Source organism: Rousettus aegyptiacus, unplaced genomic scaffold (genome assembly GCF_014176215.1).
Source record: "Rousettus aegyptiacus isolate mRouAeg1 unplaced genomic scaffold, mRouAeg1.p scaffold_m13_p_9, whole genome shotgun sequence".
NCBI lineage: Eukaryota > Metazoa > Chordata > Mammalia > Chiroptera > Pteropodidae > Rousettus > Rousettus aegyptiacus.
Window position 1 is genome coordinate 51,409,307 of NW_023416312.1, and position 25,956 is coordinate 51,435,262.

Consider the following 25,956-nt stretch of genomic DNA (forward strand, 5'->3'; position numbering starts at 1 on the left):
TTAGAATAACCTAGCTTGCAAAAATGGCATTTGAATTCAGGTCTGTGAAACTAAAGCTTGTGTTCATAAATTCTGTGTTATTTTTACCAATCTATTAATATATATTTCATTACAAATAAAAAAAATGTTTGGATATTTAAGCTTAGAATACAATCCAAAGGTCCTGAAGTAGAAGAATCTTTTATGTTCTTATGTTCTTTGAAAAATAATAGCTTAAAACATTTGCTATTAAGTTTATTTCTGCAGCCAATGTACCCAGTCAATACTGCCAAGTGATTGCATTTTCCCTTGACTCTCAAAAGGATTTCAACATTCCTATCATTCTCATCAGTTTCAATACCATTCCTGTTTATGTATACAATGAGTGTTCATGTCTTTTAAAATAAAATTCCAAGGAATTTAGTAAATATGTTGATATTTGCTCAATATGTTTCATGAGAAAGTAATAATATAGTAATCATAAATTTTTGATTTATGAAATGTTTACTTTATCAAAAATATAGATAATTCATTTTTACTTTTTTCCCTCATTTTAACTAGTCCTTAAAGACTACTTACCATAAAGTTTGCAATGAAATAAACTGAAGAAATTTTAATCTAACTTCTTAAGTTTAGAAAATCTAATATAAACAGACTTAATTTTAATATTAAAGTTTTGCTGATGGTTTTGCTATTTTGAATAAAATTTTATAATATGCAAATCTTTCCTGATGCACTAATCTGAAAATAACCAGGGATATTTTTTCTAGCCTTTGTAAATTAACTCCAATTTTAAAATTCCATTTTCATATTTGCTTATTATCCTTATTGTTTTGGTCAAGGTAAATTTGCTCTAATTAAGTTGTTGTGGACTCTATTTGTGTTTGTGACATTGGAATATTGTTCTTTTCTCTATTACACTTCTAAATTGAATATATTTGGAATTGGACAGGACATCAGTGTAGTTTTATAAGTCACATTTCTTTTTTTTTGCCTACATTTTCTCCAGTCATATTTCAGTTTTCTTTTCTTACTAGTTATATTTATTATTTTTCTATTCTTACATTTTTGGATTAATCTCTATTCCTCCATTTACTTTTGTTTCAAGTTTTAAGCTGAGTAATACAGATTGTAGAGTAATTTAGGCCAAAATATTTTCTTAATGATTTACTTGAGATTCCTAGAAAAATCTCCTGAGGAATTAGAAATGTCATTATTATATAAAGGACTTTAATATAATCATAATATATATCTTGCAGCTTCTTACAAAAAAAAATAGATTTACCAGTGCCTTAATCTAGCACATTTTTTAACTGTAGATATCATCTAAACTCAGTTCATTACTGGCTTATTGATATCAACTTAGGAAATGCATATATATATATGTTCTGCAATCAATATCAATAGATGTATTGTTGAACACTAATTTTAGTTAATAGCTTAACTAGTGTACCTTCTTGATTGTTTTTAAATCTTTAATATTGAATTTATACTTACAAACCAAGTTCTCAGAATAGCAGTGAAGACCCCCATTTGCCAATAATTCAATATAAGTAGCATCTTTAGAAGACTTTCAGGACAGCAACCTCAAAGGACGGTTTTCTTTGGGACATGAAATCCAGTAAGACTTTGTTTCTACCTAGTATGTGCATTTTGATTGGAATTGAAATGTGGTTTTTCTAAATTTTTAGCATTCCTTCACCAAATACTCAAGATTGGAAAGAAATACCTTCTTATGCCTTGTGATATGATCCCTGAGAAAATCATAATTTTCATAATTAAATAGCACTGTTCCATCTCCCTACCCCACACTTGAATCTAATGTCCTGATATTAGCAGACAATACGTATATAATTCTTTAATTCTTGACTCAGAACTAATTTTTGGAAAATAAAGCTAATTCAGAATTGTTGTGGCTACCAGTTCTCTGAATGATGTCAGGTTAGAGTAGACACCAAAGATGCAATTATAATTCATTTATGGTTAAGGGTACACTTGTTTAATATTTAGGAATTACCAATCCAGATTTTAATATATAACCAAAAGATTTTTCATTTGACATAATCATTAGGAAGACTTCTTGCAAGAAAGATTACAGACTGATGGTAGTGATAAACACATTTGTGTGTGTGTGTGTGTGTGTGCTCTGGAGAAAGCTTAATTTATCTTTACTATAAATTGTGAGTGTGTGTGGATAACATTAGTACTATTGATATGTAGTTATCTTCTTCATGATAATATCTGCTTTATATACAGTAAAGTCTATATGTATATATATGGACATATATATTTAAGCCTGTATATTTGTACATAGGCTTTACTGTATATAAAGCAGATGTACATGTATGCACACATACATACACATATGTGTGTATACACACACACACATACATATATATATGTATGTATATATTACTGGAGACAAGAATGATGCCAATAACTTAAACTATCCTCATTGTATCATGCTTTTCATTTCAGTTAAATTTTTAGGAATTTAACTTCAGCTATACTGGATCTATTGCTATGGGTAATAGGAACATTGTAATTATCAATTAATTCGATTAATTACAATAATATTTAGTATTTTGAGCATAAATTTGGTAAAACTATTGCTGTATTATTCTTCCTAATTTTAAAATAATACTTCTTATATTTCAGATTAAATGTTGCATTAACATGTAATAAAAAATCATATATTTCTCCATTAAATACATTTATGTGTGGAAATGTTTCCAAGTGAAAGATACACTTTTGTTTACTTATTTCTTTGTTTTAATTTTTAGAGTTAATGACTTTATATATATATTAGGTGTACAACATTATACTTTAATATATGTATACTCTATTGTGTGCTACCGCCAAAAGTCTAATTTCCTTACATTACCATATCTTTGACCTCCTACTCATTTCGCTTTCCCCTCACCCCACTTCCCAACTAATGTCTGTATCTGTGAGTTTTGTTTTGTTTTGTTTTATTAGTTTGTTTGTTATTTTTTGTTTCATGTTCCACATATGAATGAAATCGTATTTTTTCCATCTGACTTATTTCACCTAATATTTTACATAATATCCTCAAGATCTATACGAAACATCTCAAATGACACTATTTCATCTTTTTAAATGACTGAGTAGTATTCTGTTATGTGTGTGTGTGCGCATGCACGCGCGCACGCGCACACACACACACACACAAAATTTTTATCCATCTATACATTGATGGACATTCAAGTTGTTTCTATATCTTGATTATTGAAAATCATGCAATGAACAAAAGGGTACATATATCTTCTCAAGTTAGTGTTTTTATATTCTTTGGATAAATACCCTGAAGAGTAATTACTGGATCATATGGTAGTTCTATTATTAATTAAGAAAATTTTATACATTGGCTGTACCAACAGTATATAAGTGTTCCCTTTCTCCACATCCTTAAACACTTCTTATTTCTTGTTTTGTGATAATAGTCATTCTAACAGGTATGAGATGATATCTTATTGTAATTTTTATTTATATATTTCTCTAATAACTAGTGATATTAAACATCTTTTCATATGCCTGTTGGCCATCTGTAGGACAGCCTTGGAAAAAAATGCCTATTCAGTTCCTTTCCCTATTTTTAAATTGGATTGATATTTTTTGTTGTGGAATTGTATGAGTTTTTTTAATATATTTTTCATATTAACCAGTTATTGAAAATATTTTTATAAATAACTTCTCCCATTTGGTAGGTTGCCTTTTTTGTTGTTGTTGACAGCTTTCTTTGCTGTGCAAAAGCTTTTTTAGTTTGATGTAGTCTTATTTATTCATTTTTGCTTTTGTTTCCTTTGCCTTTGGAGTTAAATTCACAAAAACATCACTGAGACCAACATCCAGAAGCTGAGTACCTATGTTGTCTACTTATTTTGTTTAACATCTTATATTCAAGTCTTAGATTCATTTTGAAATAATTTGTGTGTGTGGTTATAAGATGGGGGTCTACTTTTATCTTTTTGCATCTGCCAATTTTCCTAACATCATTTACTGAGTACTCTTTCCTTTCTCCATTGTATATTGTTGACTCCTTTGACATAAATTACTGTTCATATACTTTTGAGTTTATTTCCGAATCCTCAGTTCTGTTCCATTGGTCTGTGTGTCTGTTTTTCTACCCAGGACACACTGTTTTGATTACTATAGCTTTGTAGCATAGTTTATTTAACAATGTCAGTGCTTTCAACCAAATGATGCAGAACATATTTTTATTTCTTTGTGTAAAATATACACTTCTAAAAATGTGCGGCAAATGCATAAATTATTTCTACTCTCACACATCTTAGACAATTTAAAATATTAATGTTCATGTAAAAAATTACCCTACATTTAGCTTCTGAATAATCAATTGATCTCACTCATTTGAGCTCTTATAATTTCTACTGGATAAAAAAGCATTTTAAAGCAAAAGTTTACCATCCTCCTACCCCTGTTATAACAATTTATAAAATCTTTGAAAATGTAAAACTTATTTATTAATGATAAATTTAGAATAGTTTGTAATGCTTTTATAGTCACCTTTAAAGAATTAGAAACCACTTAAGAGATTATCCCACATGCTACTTACATTGTGTATTCTTAGGAATTTATGGTATCAGCAATGATAATAATTACTTTGAAAATGAGAACTAAATGGAGTTTATAGTAGCGTGTGTGTGAGTGTGCTCATGTGCATGTGTATGAACACATATATATGTGTCTTTATTTAGGTCCCATTATTGAAAAATTATTGGAAGCCATTAGTTTGAAATGTCTGTGTCTACTTTCCAACCATTCTCAGAGAGGTTAAAGCAAATAATAATAATAATAATCTAATAAATAAGCAAACAGAAATTATTCTTTTAAGCTGTTGATATTTGAAACATGAAAGTTCAAATAATCCAGTTAAATAATATGAGGCTCATTATTATGGTATATGTCTTAATTGGCTTTAAGTAAAAATATTGAAATATGAAAATACATACAGAATTAGTTTTATGTAGTTGCTTTTTTGGTCTTGCGTGTGCTAATAAGAATATGTATTTTTAAAGTTTAGCAATCTTAAATTATGTAAAAATGAAGAAAAACGTCATCTCCTTCAATTAAATTCAATAAGCTAACACTAACTATAAATTAGTTAAGAAACAAATATACTTTATTTTTTTTCCCCCAGTAATGTCTGTAACAGATACAATCTCTCCCAAGTGCTCTCGGGCAGGCCACCTCATAGAAAAATATGATCACTAGGTCTTGCTATCTAAATGCTTGTCAGGATCAGAGCTTTTTACAGAAACATTAAGAAAAAACTTTTGAAATATGAACATTTCAGCATGTACGGATAATCTGTGTGAAAAGCATTGTTCTTCTATGGATGACCTCTTTGCACCAAGTGATAGCTTTATCCTTTTTTCACATCATTATGTTTGCTGGGGGAAAATCCTGCTGTGCTACATCATAATAACATGTAATCTTCTTGCTCAGTTTAGCTGAGATTTAAGGAGACTCTGTTCATAAAAGCTGTTCTTTAAAGCCTGATCTATAATTTTGCAGATTCACCTCGACAGAAGAGCAAGAGGCTTTATAAGAAAGATACAACCATTAAAACTCTTAAACAAAGATTAGTTTCAAGTTTTACAATCTAGTACCAAACCATCTGGCAAATCTCATGTCAGGTTTTGTTAAACCTCTGAGCTTTCTAAGTGTTAATTCATCCCCCTTCTATAACACTCCCCCTTCCCTAAACACAACGGCATACACTTGACTTGTTGATGATTAAGGTAAAAGATCTAATTAAATGCTCCAAGCTTGTTGATTTTTTTGCTTGGTGATTTGTTACCCCTGAAGACGATTTCAAAATAGCTGTTTGCTTTTGGCAGAACCCTTGGAATCCTTATGGATAAATGAATATGTTCATTCCAAATTACTCCCCTCTTTTCACCATATTTCCCTTAGGTCTAACTATATCCAGAAGGAGGATCAGCATACATTTGTGATGCCAAATCACTTCAAAGGGACTCAGACCAGTCTGAAAAATATTGGACAAGCCTATGTAATAACCCAACACTATTTTCCTGAAGATCTCATCACTTTGGCTTTGACAGTTATCCTAGAAAAAAATATATATATAGTCTTTGAATAAGTTTTAATTTTAGTAAAATGGTGTTAAATTCTTTCTACACCATTCCATCCACCACTATCAAATTTGTGCTTTGCTTTTAGAAGTCCATTTCTCTTAATACCAATTTGCAAGTAAAAAATAAAGAGAAAGAGAGAAGAAAGAAAGAAAGAAAGAAAGAAAGAAAGAAAGAAAGAAAGAAAGAAAGAAAGAAAGAAAGAAAGAAACATGCAAACAATAAAGGAGGATTAATCATAAGACATAAGGTGTTCCAGACTCAAAATGTCCTTTCCGTACCAGAAAGCTGAGAAACATAGGTTTACATGTTCCTTTAATTCTGACAAATGTCTCCCAATTACCCTGTGGATAGGAAATATTAGTAAATTGTGTATTTTCTGGCTTGTGAATTCAGTTTGTAAATTTATACAGAAAACTTTACTTTGTATAACTTATTAAGAAAGCTTAAATTTCTTCAAACATGTAATCTATACAGTATTTTTAGGAAACCGAGTGTCTTAAGGATACTTTAAAACTTTAAATAAATACCAAATGTCAAACCTCATGCTTAAATGTATTCAGACCAACTCCTATTCTTCTTGCCTCCATCCAAACTTTTTTTATTAATTTTTAAGCAAATTTAATGCATTCTTTAACATTTTAATTAGTCAATTTATTTTAAATCTTTCAATAGTCAATTGGCTTTAACTCTATTTTTATTTATCTTTATGCATACATTTATCTGTAATCAAAAGAGGCTTCTCCCAATTAGAGGTTATATGTTAATTGGAAAAAATAAAGAATAATTAATGTCTTCCTTTCCTGTTCCCTCTACTCTCAACTGTCACTTTACTGTGCCATTTATTGTAGCAACTGGTAATCTTTTTTTTCAGCTATGCAAAAGCCTTTTGTAATTAATTGGAATTTCTATTTTTAAAAATGTTGAGGCGAAAGGAGAGAGTTAAAGAGGGAACTATGTGGTGGATGACTTTAGATAGCTTCCACTTCATGTTAATAAGGAAGATATATCCATAATAGTTCAAGTGAAGAGGATAATTATAAAGTGCCAGACACTTTACTACAGAAACAGGATAATGCAATGATCCTAAGAGGCTCATATCGTTATACTCATTTCACAGATGAAAAAACTAAGAGTCCTCTTTAACTTAAAAGAGTTCATAAAACTAGTAAGATATAGAGTCAGATGCAAATTTCAAAGGCTCTGGCTTTTTCACTGTTGAAACATATTGCTGAGTAGATTTTATTCTCTTAAACTCCTATCTTTTCTTCACTAGATATTGACTACTACCTCTGCAAATTGTAAGACAGAAAGGCATGGCAGGGAGATCTTAAAATTTAAGGAGACTAGGAATTAACTTAGGACTTTCCCTATTTCAGGAAATCTCTGGAATGTATTCATTGCTATTTATAAATGTACCCTGTAATTTATTGTAAAAATTAAAAATTGATATTTTACCAAGGTTTTAATGTGAAATCCTTCAACCAAATAAATCATAAGTAAAAATAAACTCCAAATTATACTTTATATTTGTAAACTTTGTTATAGTTTTGATAGCTATTATTTTCATAGTAAGGATCTTGATTTCTTACAAGGAAATAAATGACAATGAGAGAAAGTTATTATAAATATAATCACTAGAAGCATCACCCACATACTTATATGTCTTTAGGCATATATAATTATGGTAGATGTTACATAGGACTCTCCAAAAATATCTCACCTACTGGTTTGAGAAGACTTTTTTTCCATCAATATGTCAACTACATGAGAATAAAATAACCATAATTTATCAGTTAAACTCACTTGTAATCTTTGGTAAGTGATGACTGTGACAATTTAGAATGTCACATTTCTGTAAAACCTGAGATTCCTGGGGTATGTATAATTACTGAGATCATGAACACATGCTTACATTTCTGGTGGAAAATTTGCTACATTTAAGAAAGAAATGTAATAGATGAATACACTGAACCTTCTCTGGATTCTCTTTTTGCTAAATTTTAAAAGAATAGTTTACCGTTGAGACTGTAGTCAGAAATATCATGATCTTGTTCTATGATTTTCTTACCATTAGGTTTGAGTGACAATTAAATTTCCAAGTGGAAAAATAAAGGATGCATTCCACATTTTTCCTTAAAACTATCACAGAATTAGTCTGGGTTTACCTCACACAGTAGTTTTGAGATTAGTCAGGTTAAAGAATACATTTAATATGTCAGATCCCTAAGCTCAAATTCTTAGTGACACTGTCAGGAAAACATTTGAAAATAACAGTTAGAAGGTTCTGATGGATTTAGAAGTTTCAATCAAATTATGTTACTTTGTAATCCTTTTTTGCAAGGTGGTTATATTTTGGGAAGTGAATTCACTCTTTTAGGTCGCCTGTAACAATTTTTAATTCTTTTCCTGAAAGACAAAATCCTTTGGAAGCTGAAAATATTTTCCCATTTGTTACAAAAGCTGTTTCACTGTATATATTTTGAGTTAGAATTCACATTTCTGTGCAGGGAAATTTAGCTGAAAATTTCCTTCCTTCTTGCCTCAGACAAAAAAAAAATTGGGGGGGTGGTATTTAATAGAGTTTTGGGCATTTACTCTGTACAATGCTCCTAATGAGTCAGCCTCTTCCCACATTCATAAATAAAATAATTCAAGCAGGCTATAGACAATTTTTTTAAGCCACGAAATTTCTGGATTCTAAAAAGCAAAGTTATATAAATGAAAATTTTTTTTGTATCTATGTCTCTTTCGTTAGGCCAACGGGGCAATAATATAGTGCATAAAGGATTTAATACATTTTTAAACATTGTTGAATTCTCTTTCGATACCTAAAGTATGAACTAATAATACCTGACTTATGAATAATAAGAAGATCTAACATCTATCTATTCTTCACTTGGAAGTTTTTTTTTTTTTTTTTAGCAATATTGCCAGCGACACTTTTCAAAATGGTGAGACACGCTTCTCACTTTTCAGCATTGAGCACTGTCTTAATATGAACTGGATTAAAATGAGGCTTAAATTGGTAAAGACTGTGATTATTATAAAATACTTTACTCTTTTCTTGACAGCTTGACATCTAATCCCATAAAAGGGAAGATAACAGTTTAGTTCAGTACATGGTGCATGTAAGGAAACAGAAATGCAAATCTTCATTTTATTCCTCAGGTGTCACTGATGAATCATATTTCATTTTCTTTAAAAAGTCAAGCATAAATGTTTTTGAGCACTAATATTTCCTAGAATTGGCATTTCTCTCACTTGCATGATAGTTAATCCTCAGCAGTTCTGTATATTAGACAATTTTCTAGCTATTAGTCTTATATCTGTGGGGTTTGGTGGAAGAAAGAGGAGTAATGGAAAGAACATTGTCAGGGATGGAACTGTTATTTTACCTTTAAGTTATTATTTTTGAATGAAACAAAATTAAATAAACTGTGTCTAATATTTGAATATTGTGGAGGAAGAAGAAACTTTTCTTTATCATCCTAGGTTCTTTTGGCTGGTCCAATAATTAAATCTACATGAGACAGATTAACAAGAGAAAATAACCAAATTTAATATATGCAGATGCATGGAACTCCACATACATAAGAAGTTTAGAGACAGGGAGGGAAAATTATATGTATATACATATACATATATGTCATTCTGAGCTAAAGATGAGGTAAGACACCATGAGACTTTAGAGGGTTATTGCAGTGTGTTAAGAAGAGAAGAGGTTCAGTATTTAGTATTTTGCCCTGTCCTATAGATAGGTCGAGAGGGTTATCTCTAGTAATATCTTATTATGGGCAAGACCCTTCATTTAAATTTTTCTAGGTAGTTAAGTAGGAGCTGAAACTTCTCTTGAGCCTGCAGGGTATTTGTTACTTTTAACTCAAAATAATCTGCATACCAAAGAGACACATCTTAGGGTGACTCATTCTGAACCCCTACAATATTGAAGCATGTTATACAATAGAGATGTTTAGTTGCCAAATTTAAATGGACAAAATACATCCACATAGCTTTAAATATTTAACCACCTAAAATATCATCTTCAATTAATTCAAAGGACATTTGAATGTGACATTATACGTTTGACAGAAGGTGACACAGACTGACATAAAACTACTCACAGTTGACAGATAATGTTTAAATCAGATGCTTAACATGTGCATGAGAAATGCAACTCTAATAGACTTGGTTTAAAAATGAAGTTAAATCTGAGAACTGAGCACAAATCTGCTTAGAAATTCTTATAGTACCCAACACTTTGCTCACATACTTTTGAATGTTTCTACTTTACTTATTGTAAACTATAAAATCATTAGCTAACTTTGCAAGTTCATCAAGAGTATGTGCTTAAATCACTGTCTCATTTATTTGTCCCATCATTAAGCTACATATTCCTAGCACTCCAGTCATACCGACTACATTCTGGGTTTCCCTGCCTTGGACTATACTGTTCTCTCTGCCGAAAAAAAAATGTCCTCTTCACCCTTTGCATCTAAAGTCTACCACACTTTACTTATTTCATACACTTGTCCATCAAATCATTGTTATTAGTCTATCTTTGCTTTTCCCCTAGATTGGGGGTCAATAAACTTTTTCTGCAAAAGGCCAGAATAGGTATTTGCATAACAAAAAAATTCACGAAATCTCAATTGATCATATTTAAATAATCAAATTTTATGTAACACAGACTTACTCATGAGATAAATGGATTTTTGTATCTGATCTCTGAAAATGTCTTTTTACACATGATAGGTACTGCCAAAAACTTATATCAATGTATAAGCAAGCATATAGTTTTAGCTCAACATATCTATGTCTTGGTAAGCATGTAAAGAATCCTATTAGATTCTTTGTATTTTCCATTTAACCTGCCATTACATTGTCTTTCTTCTGTTACTGGTACAGGGAGGGAGACACCCTTACAAAAGGAGATTTTCCTTTTAAAATGTAAACATCCTTTGCACTAGGTTAACTTCTACTGTTTTCAGTGCTTTTTCCTAGTCTAGGGTTTCTTAAAAGTAATCAACCTAAAAGAATTTTTACGTTAAAGAGACAAATTTTGGGGTAGTAAATTCTGCTCCTCTTCAACATCCTGAATAACTATAATGTGAAGTACATCAAACAGGAATATGAAGTCCTGAGAGACATATGATCTCTGTCACTACTACTTAACTCTGCTATTACAGCAAAAAAACTTAACAACAATCTCTGAGTTGGGTTTTCTCAGCTCTCTTGAAAAATATCTTGCTTTTATAGATCAAATGATGTCAAATCCTTTACTCCATATTTTAAAATCACATATGTAGGAAATGTGTATAGTATAGATTCAATATTTTAAAAATAGAATGTATTTTATGTCTTGAGGAAAATTAAATGGATACAGACATCATATTTTCAAGAACTTGTTAATTATTCTGGGTTGGTAGCTTAAGATTTGTATATTAGTTCATAAATTTATTAGCATTTATGACATCTATTAAATATCTTTGTATTATAGCAAATTTGTGGTGTGGTGATGTCACTGTTGGGGCTGATCAGAGTTTGTTGTTGTCCTAACAATAAGGGTGTGTGAGAGGGATAATAACGGAGCAGACATGTAGTTAACATTTTTCCTCGATTCTTCCTCAAATTATGCAGTGAAGAATCACAGGTCATTGAGATTTAATACCTTGATTAAAAATGTTTTAGAAAGACAAATAATGCCCCAAGGAGGCACATGGTCCCAGGGCTATAACCAGCACAAATGGACCAGAATGGCTACAAAAGGGCAAATAGTCCACAAACAAAGAGAGAGAGAACCCAAAAGGGCAAAAAAGGAGGAGAGACCTGAGGGCAAAAAGGACCCAGAAATGGGAATGTCTGCCTTATATTTATGCCATAATGGGTGGTTCTAAAGGTATTCCTAGGTGATTAGAGAGTGAGGTCATATTTATTGACAATTAGCTTTATAACTTTGACCATTGGAGTGTTATTTGGGTGGTCTCAAGCCTGGGCCCCTATTCGTTTGTTCCCTCTTGTCACTCATATCTGACTAGCTACCTAACAGTGGCACACACAGGGTAGATTTTAATATCAGACAACTGTAAATTCCCAAATGCAAGCTATTGAAGCCATTGAGTTATAAAAGCATTGAATTGAAAAACTCTCCAGTGTTACCAAACTCAAGGGGTTCATTTTGCCTGCACAGGTCGATAGCCAAAAGAGACATGGACAGAAGTTTGCAGCAAAGAAAGTAGAGGTTTATTTAAGGAAATGGCGTCAAGCCCAGAGAACACAGGTGAGTTAGGGCTCAAAGACCTGGCTTCCTGATGGCCTTTAGGGGATAGATTATATAGGATAAAACTCATTAATAACTAAAGGAGTTGGGGTTGTGAGCTCTACTGATTGATCAGGGCTAGGGTAGGAAGCCATTGATTATTGCATCAGGTCCTGATGTCAATCATGGTATCGTTCTGTCTGGTTTCATGAGGATGCTGGTGGGGTCCATCTTCCTTCATGGGTGTGAAGCTGCAAAATGTTATTTTTAGTTTGAAGGAAACTCTGTTTCTGCATTCAACAGACCTAAAGCTTTGTTCCTAAGACTGTTTGATGCTGACCTAAGGGCTTAATAATGGTTGAGGGAATGGTCCTGCAGTTTGCAGAAGGATAAGAAAAGATGCAAGTGAGCCCAAGGCCAGTTTGAATCAAGGAGAAAGAACAGAAAAAGTCACTTTAAAGAAGTAAAGATTTGCATTGTTATACTAGCTTAATTTCAGTCATTTAAATATTTTAAATTGTCCTTTATAATTCCATTTATGTATTTAATGGAACTCATAAAGGTAACACTAGAATGTAAACTCAATAAGAAAAAAAAATGTTTTTCTTTTTTATTCCCAGTACTTAGAGCTGTGCCTATCACATTGGAAATGCTCAATAGCTATGATGTTTATAAAAAGATATTTACCCAGGCACTGTTTTATTTACCTGTGTTTGATGCATGTGTACAGTGCACTCTTTTTCACTTTTGACAAACCACTTAAAAAATACTTCTATTTTTTTTCTCTTCTAAAGCCAATGAAGGAGGTCGTAAGATCTCACACTCCCATGAAAGAGGGAACAACTGTGGAGATCTGGATGCATCCTCAACCACAGGTAGGTAGGTAGGGAAACTCTTGATCTTTCTGCTTTATTCTCTTTGATTTTTATCAATGTGTGAGGAAAATTCTTAAGTCGTGTTTCTCAATTTGTTTCATGAAGTTTCTTTGGTTGGTTTTGTGCTGGATTCTGATGTGACGATGTAATAATAAATATATATTTCTTTCTAGTATAGTTTAATAATAATAGTGGGGTTAGTTTAGTTGTAGGATAAGGTACACACATTCTTTGAAAAGTATCTTCTAAATGACTGTCTATTTGATTGATGTTTAAGTCTAGTTTTGAGATCATAGATAAAAAAGAATTGAGAACTGCTGTTTCAGGATATGACTTAAATGTAGGGTTTAACATTGTTAAAGGAAAAACAAAGACCAAAAATGGCATAATTTGTGCTAAAGGGTCATGGTACCAAACTTAGAATTAATACCTGATCTAATTACAATCTCAGGGTCTCCCAGAAACAATCTCAATTAACCAGTCTGGAATTTTCTAGTCAAGTACCTGTAAAGTAACCTTTCAGCATGGGCCCCTTTTATCTCCCAATGAAGGAAGAGACTATCTGCATGATAAAAACTCTTTCCTTTTTCTTCCCCCAAAGAAATGGTGTCACAGACCAAAAATAATTCTTTACTTTCTTTCGTTAATACTCCCTTGTCCCATCCTTTTTTCCCCGTAAAAACCTTCCACTTTGTAAAACCCCTTAGAAAGCCCTTCACTTGTTAGATGAGATGCTGCCTGAATCATGAATCACTTAATAAAGCCAACTAGATTTTAAAATTTACTTGGTTGAATTCTGTTTTGTTTTGTTTTTTTAACAGTATAAGGTATTTTTATGCTAATTTGGCAACTCGTAGTAAAATCTCGTTAAAACACATCAGTTCAGGGGGAACTAGTTTGTATTAAAAAAAAAGTTATGAGATATTTTTAAAGAATTCACTTTGACTTAATTCAATCAGGGCAGCTCAAAATGTGCCTCACAAATACAGTGAAATTTGTTTTCTTAGTAAAGGCCTTAAGGGGACTTTGAAACTGGAGTAAAAAGACAATTGTCTAAACATTCATATGTTATTTGTTATTCTGTGGCTGATTAACTTAAAGTTGTTAATAAGTTAAAGGTTCTGAATCTGACCCCTTAGGTGTCAAACTATGAACAACAAATTGTACTCTACCTAGTCATTTTCAAATGCCTTTTATTTGTCCCAACGTGTATAGTTTTAGAAATGATAGATAAATAAATAAATAAATAAAATATATACACATGACTTTTATGAATTTCAGAAACACACATGAAATAATAAATAATAAACAAATGTGATATTCTTTTCATTTTGTTTGGGTTGTTTTTCTAATAAATATATATCTGTGTGTGTGTATATATCACATTTGTTTATTATTTATTATTTCATGTGTGCTTCTGAAATTCATAAAAGTCATGTGTTCTGTAATAACTTTCTATAATATTTTACAGAGTTAATTTTTGCTTTTTGGAAAAGTTACAGAATTGATAAATGCATTGTGGAAAGAAATGATGAATTAAATAAATTAAATAAACCCAGAAATGATTAATTAAATAAAGAAACCCAGAAACTTTCCAAATGATTACAAGTTTTAAATTCTTCAAGTTTGAATTAGTGAATTTTTGCTAAACTTTAAACCGACTTTCAAGTCCTGTGCCTCTGATTCAGTCTCAAGAAAAGCGATGTGGATATGGAATACAAAGTGATATAATTTACATCTGTATTCTTGATTAAGAAGCTGTTGTAATTTACATGGTAGAAATTTTAAAGAAAAGTACAGAATTTTAAAATATGTACTTTAATGCCCCAAAATTTCAACTACTAGTGTGATATGAGGTACGCCTGAAATAAATAAACGTCAGATGGAATTAAGCATTGTTATATGACACCCTTCCTCTGTGAATAAGAACATTATCTATCGACAATATTTTTCATCTAGTCAGTTTCCTGATTGTATTCTACTAAGTGAAGTGCAGCATAATTAAGTCTACTAATTTCTTGTCAATTACTGATTCTTTTACTGGTTTATGAACTTAAAATCGTGTTAGAGATACAATTGTTTCTTACATAGTGGGTGCTTTTTACTTGAGGTATTTTTATTAGGTAAGTCTTTTAAGTATCTGACAACCTTAATTGTCCTTAATGCCTAAGATTTCAACTGAAATTTAAGATACATCAGAGTGGTGGGTTACACTGTATACCATTACTATGCATATGATATAGATAAAGACTTTTTTGATGGTCGTTATGCTTGCCTCTGAAAAGTTTAAAGAAAATATTTGTTTTGTAAATAAGCTTTTATAGTTCCTTATGAAATATCTCATATTTAGCAAGATCATCAATATTAATTTAAGGGATTTAAAAAGAAATAATCTGAAAATAGAAATGTAGAAACTACAGAAACTAGAGTATAACTTGAAAAAAATTTAATTTCTGTTCTTCTTTAAACTCTTTGATAATGCTCCCCTCAAGCATTTAGATGCTAATTAACTAAAATTTATGATACAGATAGTGACTTTGAGGGTTTATTTTTTTAATGGGAAAATGTAATAATGGTGTCCCATAAAACAGAATGGTTCTTACTTGTAAAAGCCAGCTATTCAGATAATTAAAGTAACTTGTGAACCATGAAATCAGAGGTCAGCTTATTCCTTGAGTAAATAAAAGTGAATTGTTCATTTCTTATTAGAAATATCTTTCTAAGTCCTTTAGTATTTTTGTTAGAATCTTTAGAAAATATTTTTTTTGTTTCGATCAACATTATGTTTATGAGATTCATTCATTTTATTGCACATAGAATAGTTTGCTTATTCTCCTTGCTATGTAGTATTCACTGCAACACCATTTATCTCTTTTAACTTTGATGAACAGTAAGACTGATTATAGTTCTTGGCTATTAGAAATGATGAGGTAGTAGGTACACAAGTAGGGTACATATCTTAATGTTCTGAGTTAGTTAATTTTTAAAAATTAACATGAGTTTTAAATAACATTAGAAAATAAATCAAATCATCCATAACACCTTTTAAATGTGCCGGAACCACTGAAGTCATAAACATTCACTGTACCTAATATCCTAGCATCGGTGTAGCACTTAGGAAAAATAGAGTTACTCAGAAATGGTGGTTGATCATGGGATGGAGGGGAAAATTTGTCCTCTTTTTAATTTTATTTCTTCTAGCTTGTCTAATAATCAAATTGACATGAGACAGATTAACAGAAGAAAAATCATATTTAATTACATATCTACATACAGAGGTTGTGTAAGAATAAGGGACCTAGGACAAATTGAATAGTTGAGGTTTTATTTGCCATTAGGGACTAAGGAGGTAGTGGTTTGGACTTCAGAGGGAAGGTAGGCAATTTGTATGCAGAACAGAAAGATTAAACATTTGGTAAAAAAATTATTTCTGAGTTACCCAGAAAAAAATGAGACACATAAAGGAGTCTAACAGACTTTCCTAGGTTCTTCCCTGCCTGCCACACTTACTGCATATTAAAATATAGATAACTAACAAGATAGCTCCCTTCCTAGAGCAGGTTTTTCTATATGAATTCCTTTAGATGGGTAAGGGGAAGATAAAACATTCTTCTTGTGTCTTATTTCTTCAAAATAACCAGCTTAAAATAATCAATATCCAAAAAAGGCATGGTTTGGGGTAACAAAGTCTGCTCCCCTTTAACCAGCTCCGCACAGGTTGTATACCTATCCTAGTTGGCTTGGAATTCTTTTTTTTTTTTTTTTTTTTTTTTTTTTTTTTTGCTGATTCTTAGTAATTACAATGCTCAGTGAGATAACAAATCTAAAACTGAATAATATTCTGTCAAAAACTTGGAACAAAATAAAGCTAGGATATTATTTTGGGTCTTTTTATTTTTTGTGACTTTTAATAGCAACTTATTTGCTTGTGAAAAAAATAATTCTACTAAGAAGATGACAGTCTGATTATGAATATAGACTCTAACTTGCATACCATTGTACTTAATTTAATACAGACATTTTGTGATCATGACTTATATTCATTGAGAAATAAGTAGCTCAGAACAATAGTATTAGGCAACGGCTGTAGAATGTGTGAGGGTGGGGAATGGACCTATTGCTTGACATTAATTCTCCAAATTTTAACATCCATAGATAGTGGTTCATATGTCTCCCAAAAAGAACATAGTTGACCTCTGGCACAGAAAGAAAATAAAATAGTGTAAACATTGAAGTGATACAAGAGACATAAGGAGAGTGGAATCAAATTTTCCTTTGAAAAGATGATGGTAGTTATATGTGGCAATAGAATTGATTTTACTTAACAAAACTTATATAAACTTACTATGTATCAGGTAGTCTCCTAAATTAAAATATTAACTCATTTAATTCTCATTACAAACCTATGACTATTATTATACCTGTTGGTATTATTAACCCTGTTTTACAGATGAGGAAGTTGGGGCATAGAGAGATGCTAGCAAGTATCAAAGATGGGATGCAACTCTCTTGGTCTGGCTTCAAAGTCCCTTTTCTTAACTCTATGATAATTTCTCACCAAGAGTGAACAGGAAAAATAGAAGGTGGTCCCTAGGACAAGAAATACTTTAAAATGAGTCTCTTTCTGGTGTTAAACTAACACAATTTTCTATTCTACTAGAACACCCACACATATTTGCATATGATAAATTAAGATGACCTCTTTATGATGTTGGAATGAAAATGAAAGAACAATAAGACATACACACCATAAAGAATATGAGATATTGAACCAAGCAGAAAAATGCCATTTTTAGAAGTATTAAATCTACTATGATAATCCTTAATGAAAATCTTTCTGCAGGATGAGAAAGGCTAATTAACAGTAATAGAATGTGAGAATTCCCACCGTTTTAAAGAATTATCTTGTTATCTTGGAATAGCAGCTAACAGGATCACTAATTCGATATGTTAACAGTAAATTCATTTGATGAAGGAATTGCTATGCTAATCTTATATTTTACCATAGCACAATTAAGAAGTCCTCAGAGGTTTGGCTAATCAGTTTTCACAAGGTAAAATCAGCTCTTATAATTCTTTTATATTCTAAACAGCATACAGTCCTGACAGAGCAAGTTACACAAGTTTGAGTGTTTTTGTTTTGTTTTTAAATAAAACAACTTTAAAGAAAGTTTTGATGCTCAGGTTAAGAGCCAATGCCAGTGTCTTTGCTTCTCGTACAAGGAAAAAAAAATAGAGAAGTCAAGAAAACGACCTTCCTAAACTGTGCATAATTGAATTATTGAATGTTAGGCTACACTTAGGAAACATTGTGTGATTTCAGTGCATGCCTATGTCTACTCAGTGGGACACTTGATATGTTTCTTCTTTAGCAAAAAAAAAAAATCTTGAAAAAAAATTCATTGGGGCCATGAAACTACATAAAGTGTACGGTTTTATTTTTAGACAAACGGAAAATGTTCAACATTGTTTTTTGACTGGAGTCCTAAGATTTAGCCATTGTCCTTGACCTTCAGTGCTGTACTTTACTTTTAATAATTAATAAATGTTGTTGTTAAGCGACTACTAAAGGCATCATACTAGGTTCTCTACAGTAATTATTTCCTTTTCTTCAGTCCTTATAGCAGTTTTGTTGAGGTGTATCTAGCTATTAATATCCCCTTTTTTAAGATGAGAAAATTGAGGCTCAGAGAGGATAAATAATGTGCCTACGGTTGCATAGCTTGCAAGTGTTAGATGGGGAATTCAAAAATAAATATTTCAATTCCAAAGTTCATCATCTTTCCCCAACCATATATTGCCTCCCATTCTTACTAATATTCATAATGAAGGGGACCAAAATTTTACCACCTCAGAACTGTACCTTTTAGGATATTCATTTTAAGCTGGCTATTAAGAAACCAAAAAAAAATCAAAAAGAACCTTTGACCCTCCTCCTTTCCTTCTTACAAGAGTCAGATGGAAAGGCTGCTCCAAGAAGGAAATGTTAACATATTCACCTTAGTATGGTAAATAGAGTGGCTCCAAGCAGGAAGGAGCCTGTTAACTAGATCTCCTTTATGTCCCATTGTTTCTGGGTTGCCTGGCAGGAATGCGCCTGCCATGTGTGTTCTGCTTTCCCTCAGCTGCCTGTAATTGCCTATTTCCTTCGAAAGCTCAGACCCCTTCCCCTTTTCTCCTTTGTTCATAATGGCATATAAATTTCAGCTGCTTCATGTGTCTGGGGTCTCATATCCAATGGCACCCTTGGAATGTACAGCCATAATAAACTTTGTTGTTTTTCTCATGTTAATTTGTCTTTGTTTACTGGATTATTAGCCCAGTTAGAAGAGCCGATTATTAAAAGGTGAGAATTAAAAAAAAAATAGCCCTCACAATAAAGAATGTCTCTTCAGTGAACATGCATTCCAAGTGTGACCTGCCATCCCACTGATTCCCACAGCATGTTAGTGAATCTTGGAAGCATAGTAGATTTGTGTCTACAGATTAAAGGTCTGTGAGCATCCACAACTGAAAAATGCACACCTCAACAGATGGGGACCATTCCTCTGGAGCTCTTGGACAATAAAATATTACCAAACAATTTTGAAAAGAATTTCCTAACTATGATATTAATACCCACTGGTTGTTTACTATAGGCTTTAATGTAGGAAACAAATATAGACTTTAAATAACATTTGGTACAATAGTAATTTCAATGAATAAAATATAGATTCTCGGTTTTCAAGATATAAAGAAGACATCAAAAATGAATATACTTTTGTCATATGAATCATTTCTTTACACAGAGTTTGGATTATAATTTGTCAGCCTGCATGAGTCCTCTAGCAATGCCTAGCACCCAAGCAAAACAAATTGTGTTTATAATCACAAATGAACGCTTTTTAATGACATTGAAATCCAAGTGCTAAAAGCTTATCGTATGGTTTATCATGTGAGCTCACAAGTAAAGCACACTGGGAATTAAATGTAGGCCACATGAGAGGGAATTATACATCAGGAATAGGTAGGTCTAGAGCTGGGGTACCATTCAGGGTAAAGGTATGATCCTCAAAGGAGAGTTGTAAGCAGAGTGAGTTAGAATGCCCAACAGGGAATAGAATAAATTTGAATTAACTTGCCGAAGCCAAAGGTCTGAACTGGTATAAGGGATTCTGTAGAAAAGATATTTAAGCAGTGCTGATATTCATGGTCAGGTAACCATATTATTGGGTTCTCTTTGTAGTATGACTTCAACCAATGGCTCTCATATTAACTATATGTGAAGTCTGGGACCAGTGATAAAGTATTTGAATTTGTTTCTCTAGCTGTGATATGGCGATATTTATATAATTATCATAGAATTTCTATGAAGGCTAATGCAATATATTCTACAGCAAGCACATGGTAGATGTTCAATAAGTAGATATCTAGTTTCTTTCTTTCTTTTTTCTTTTTTGGTTCTCCAATCCCAACTAAAAATTGAAAGGTAAAACAAGAAGCTAGTTAAATTTCAGGCACATGAGTTGGGCAAATGAAATTGGCACTGGTAAATATGGACATGCAGATGCCTATGGACCATCCAAGCACATTAAATTCTGCACTTAGGTAGTGTGATTTCTGGGCATCTTAAAGTACTCCCAGATATGGTACAGATCAGTTCAGGCCCAAGGTAGAGTTGGCTTTCACATTCTGCCAAATATATATATACATATATAAAATATTTTATATATATATATATAAAAGTTTATATATCTACATATATATGTATACACACACACAAATATATATATATAAAATAGCAGGGAGCGTCTTAGTGTGATTTGGAATTTTCACTTCATGATTTTGGCAGATAACAATCTAAATAGTAAATCTGTCATTTGGAGACTTGTTTGTTTTAGAACACATTCTGCCTCATGTGCAGCAATGTGAAATCGCTCTAAATGTTAGGGCCCAAAAGTCAGAGAAGCAATGATAGAACAATTTAGCAGGTTGCATGCCTCCAAGACTTTAAAGATTTTCCTTTTCTGATTTATTTTCTGTTTTCTTTGACCTTGTAGTCGATAGTTTTTATCCTCTCCTGCTATTTCCTCCTGATAATTTCTCTTAGCATACATTGTAGAGCATCCTCATCTCTCTGTTAATTTCCACCCTTCCCTATGATACAGAGCTCTTTTTTTAGTTAACTAAAGTTATTTTAAAAAGAGTAGGGCAAATGAAGATTTTCTGCTATAAGAGAAGAAAAATAATTTTTCTTCTACCCTTCTAGGTTCTTATGGTTAATCTAATAATAAGAGGAGAAAAGAACCAAATTTATCATGTATGTACATATGGGGGTACCCCAGGACAAACTGGGCAGTTGAGACTTATATACTACCTTGAACTTAGGAGAAAGAAGAGTAGTGGTTTGGACTTCAGAGGGAAGGTAGGCAATTCACAGGTAGATGAGAAAAAGCAAACATTTGGTAAATGAATTTTTGTCCAGCCACCCAGACACAGTGGGACACAGAGGGGAATTTAACAAATAGTTGTTGCACGTTCTTCCATGTCTGCCACAATTCGTATTAAAATATAGTTATCTATGATGATAGCTTCCTTCCTGGAGCAACTTTTTTTTACCTGAATTCTTTGAGGCAGGTAAGGGGAATAAAAGATCTTCTTGAGTCTTTTTTTTCCCTAAAAACAACCAGATTAAACAAATCAATATCCCAAAAAAGTCATATTTTAGGGTGGCAAAACTCTATTTCCCTTCACTACTCATATTGAAACTCTCACTAGGTTTCTGTGAAGACCTTTTGTCGGGTTTTAGATATCTTAAAAAGAATTCACAAGAATGAGTTTCCTAATATTTCGTCTTCATATTCTTTACAGTAAGGCTGCAAAAAATACATCTCCTGGACTACTGCTATAAAACTTCATGTCTTTTCCTCTCTCCTAAATTTCTGCTCTCAGCCCATTCTCAGGCAGCTACCATATTTTTTATTTTTAAATTCCAACACTGATTATGGATGGTCCTACCATTAAGAAGCTCCAGCTATCTCCCATTACTTATTGAAAGAAATTTAATTGCAGTCACACTTCTCCACGTTTTGGCCTACACTTTCTTCTTGATCTTTCTACACTTTTCTTTCTGGCTAATTGATCAATATATACTTATGTTCCAACCAAACTAGACTCCTTGCTCTTCCTTCAAGGTCCTTATTCTTTCATTCCCACTTATTTCTATATATCTATTCCCTTTTAAATAATGCTCCTTCCTTATCTCCGCCTGTGCTTAACCATTGGCAGAGTACTCATCTTTTAAGCTTTCATGTGAAATACTTTTCAACCTACCCAATTACCTATTATCTCTCTATTCTCTGAGCTCCCATAGCACTGTGTCTGTACCTCTCAAAGTTTCATCATGCATAAGCTTACATTTCAAATATTCATGCCCATATCTTATTCTCCCAACACAATGTTAGTTTTTTTGAGAGTAGGGATGGTTTTCAGCTCATGACTCTATACTTAGTATAGTATTTTGCATTCACTAAGTGCTCTTTAGTGCCAGGCACCTAAACATTGGTATTCATATGCACTTTTCTTGAAGAGACAGTGTATCACATTAGGTAAGAGCTTGCATTTTAGAGTCAGATAATTCTGTAATTCTGTGTTTAAATACTAGCATTGTCACTGACTAGCTATAGAATCTTCACCAAACTATAATAGCTCCGCATTTTATTTCCATCATTCCTCATGACAATAATAATGTCTCATTCATCAAGAATTGATGTGGATTATATACATAATCTATATAAAGTACTTAGGACAATATCCAGCACATAGTAAATATTTAATAAATGTTAATTATATGATATATTAATATACATTTAATTTTATATGTATCCTGTTTCACCTATTGCACTCCAGGCCACAAATCGGTGTTTTATAATTTAATGCAGTTTTGTGTATTTTTTTATCCGTTCTTTTTCAAAAAAGTCCATTTTGCCCTATCCTTAAACCTGTTATCTCTCATTTGGATATTTTTAGTTCAAAGTCACTAAAGATGAAGATTACTTAGCCTCTAAAATAAGTAATTCATTAAACTTTGCCCTTCTTTAGTGACAGGTCAAATGTTAGGACTTAATAGAACCAGGGACCCAAGAAACAAAGCTAACTGTTTTCTTTTCCATCCATCTTCACTGCTACTCTTCAGAATTTCATCAATGTTCTTGGTATGTGAGGCTAAATCTGAAACACCACCAAATGAACTTTGCTGCTTGGAGGCCTCAATGATTGACATCCTAATTAAAGCTACATTTAAAAAATCAGCTATAATGAATTCACTCAAAACTATCAATTGATCTTTTAAAATGCTCTAGAAAAGAATTTTGGGGGTAGATTATTTCTAATGTGTCTGTTAATAAACTACTTTTATGTTTTGTGTATTTACAAAAATAATGGGACTCTGCTTGCTATGCATGAATACTAAAGGTACACAGGAGATTTAGTGATCTGCCTCTATAATGAACATGTTATATGTACCATGAGAGATAACTGTGAGAACCTCTTTGGCCATTTTTTTCTCACCTTTATTGAGATATAATTGATATATTACATTGTATAAGTATAAGGTGTCCTTTATATTTAGAAAAAAAATGGTTACTGTAAGGAAGTATCTTAAGCTTTCTGATGCAAGAAATAAGAACTGCAACACTCTGCCTTCCTCCCCTAACCTGCTTCCCCATGACCAGGGGGCATCCTGAAGGAGGGTCTTATCAAGGTATGTTAAGTTAAAGCAAAATTAATATTCAGTCACATATTTGTGCTGAGTCTTCTTTGAGGCAGTGATGCTTATTTAGCTTTTTGCCACTCGAAGGCAACATTGAAGTCACTTAACCAGCATAGCATGTATTCTTGATACTTTAAGGAGATAGTAGTAGATAATAGTTATGGGAGAAGGATGATAAAAAAAAAAGCTGTAGACTTTTTTTTGATCTTTGAAGGTGTCTAATATATTCGCTTCTATAAGAAAATTGAATGAACAACTGCGACAATCTCTTAAAAGTTGTATTTAATCACACAACATGTGCCCTAGACATCATTTAACTTCGCTCTATCTAAAATGGTTATGTCTTGGCAAATTGGGTGTGATTTGAGAATTCTGTGGGTGTCCTTCACCAACGCAATTGTCCCTCTTCCTCTTCTCTTTTGCATCACTACTGAATGGTTGGCATTGTTAATATGTAGCATAGAAACATGTTGGGCTTCTATTGATATTTTTCTATTACAACAACTTTTAAAAGCTCCCTTGTTAGTTTGAAAGGGAGTTTTACAACATGTCAAATGCAAAAAGCATCTTTGAGAGTTAGCTCTTCCAAGGCGATATAATTTACACCTGTACAAAAGTGCACTTTGCTCTAAATGAAGGCAAATAAATTATTTGTGCCATATGTCTCACTCTTTCTGCTTGCTCTAATATTTTCCAGAGAAAGCTGTTTGCACTGTCTTTCTTGCTTAATTTCACTTAACACAATAATTTTTAAAGCATTTATTAAGTGTTTAATTTGTGTTAAGTATTGAGGCAAATACTGGCAATAGAACCATGAAAAAGAAAAAAAGGAAAAAATGCTGGCCTTGGTTTCCTACTCTGACACTTACTACCTTTGTGAGCTTACTATCTATTATGAAAAAAAGTGCCAACACTAATTATAAAATAAGATGGAAATAAATAGGCACTAAATGTTTGACTAAGTAATGTGTTATGACCATGCAAAAGAAATGACTACATTTGACTAGGAGTAGAAATCAGGAAAGATTTCTGGTTCATAGTGGCATTGGAGCTGTAATTCAAAGATGAGAATGGTGAGAGTGGGGTTAGGATCAATTATTCATTTGCTAAAATTAAAACAAAACAAAACAAAATAGTGCTTTGTGTTCAGCAGCCCCTCAATCAGCAGTGACAGTTATTATTTCCTAAGCACTCACACACAGAGAAACAGCTCAAAATGTTCCTATCCCATTTAACAAGATACCAAGTTGCTTTTCAGAGACAAACAGACCAAAACTACAGTTCATGCATGTGCAGAGGAGATAGCTTTGCCTTCTAGCTAAACTGGAACCAAAGTTTCACCTCCCACCCACACCCAGCCCCCCTTCCCCACAGAATCAGAACCAAAGTACCAAGATATAACCAGAACTTGAACACTGGAACCCTTTCAGATATGAATGGCCTATTGTTCAAGAAGATCCAGTGCTGACGCCCCTTACCATAAATGGCCAGGTTTTAAGGCCCTAGAATTCAAATTCGCGCCCACCAATGCTTCCACATACCTGTTCCTCCAAACTCTTAAAAACCCGCCCCTAAACCCTGGATCAGGGAGTTAGGGGCTTTTGAGCATTAGCTTCCTATTCCCCTGAGTGGCACCATTCATAATGGAATAGCCAATCTTTCCCTACAGCAATTCTCCATATTTAGTGTTTAGCTCTACTAGTACTAGGTGGACTAACTCTTTCAGTTCGGTAACAGTACTACGTAGCAGAATTGGAAACCAGATCTCCTCTTTTAAATAATAGTTTCTTTCTACATTTTTTTCTTCCTAAAGATATATGCCCTGATTAACAGAGTTGTCTAAATGTCAGTAAAAGAAAAAAAAAGTTTAAATTAAATTGGATCAATTTCAGATTGAACTGGATTATCTTTGTTGCCAGAGAGCTCGACAGGGTGGGAGTCCAAAGAAGGACC

At 32.4% G+C, this 25,956-nt stretch overlaps 1 protein-coding gene across 9 annotated transcripts in view; it reads left to right on the top strand.

The window, feature by feature from the left end:
- PCDH11X (protocadherin 11 X-linked) overlaps positions 1 to 25,956 on the top strand; it is an 802,247-nt gene that overhangs the window by 362,721 nt on the left and 413,570 nt on the right. For 4 of the 9 annotated variants that reach the window (XM_016146853.2, XM_036226751.1, XM_036226752.1 and 1 more), the window contains exons 4-5: positions 12,310 to 12,399; positions 13,173 to 13,253. In XM_016146853.2, coding sequence (XP_016002339.2) covers positions 12,310 to 12,399; positions 13,173 to 13,253 — 171 coding nt within the window. Of the gene's footprint in view, positions 1 to 12,309; positions 12,400 to 13,172; positions 14,468 to 25,956 lie in introns of those variants that run through there. The other 5 variants (XM_036226754.1, XM_036226755.1, XM_036226756.1 and 2 more) reach the window with 2 other exon arrangements.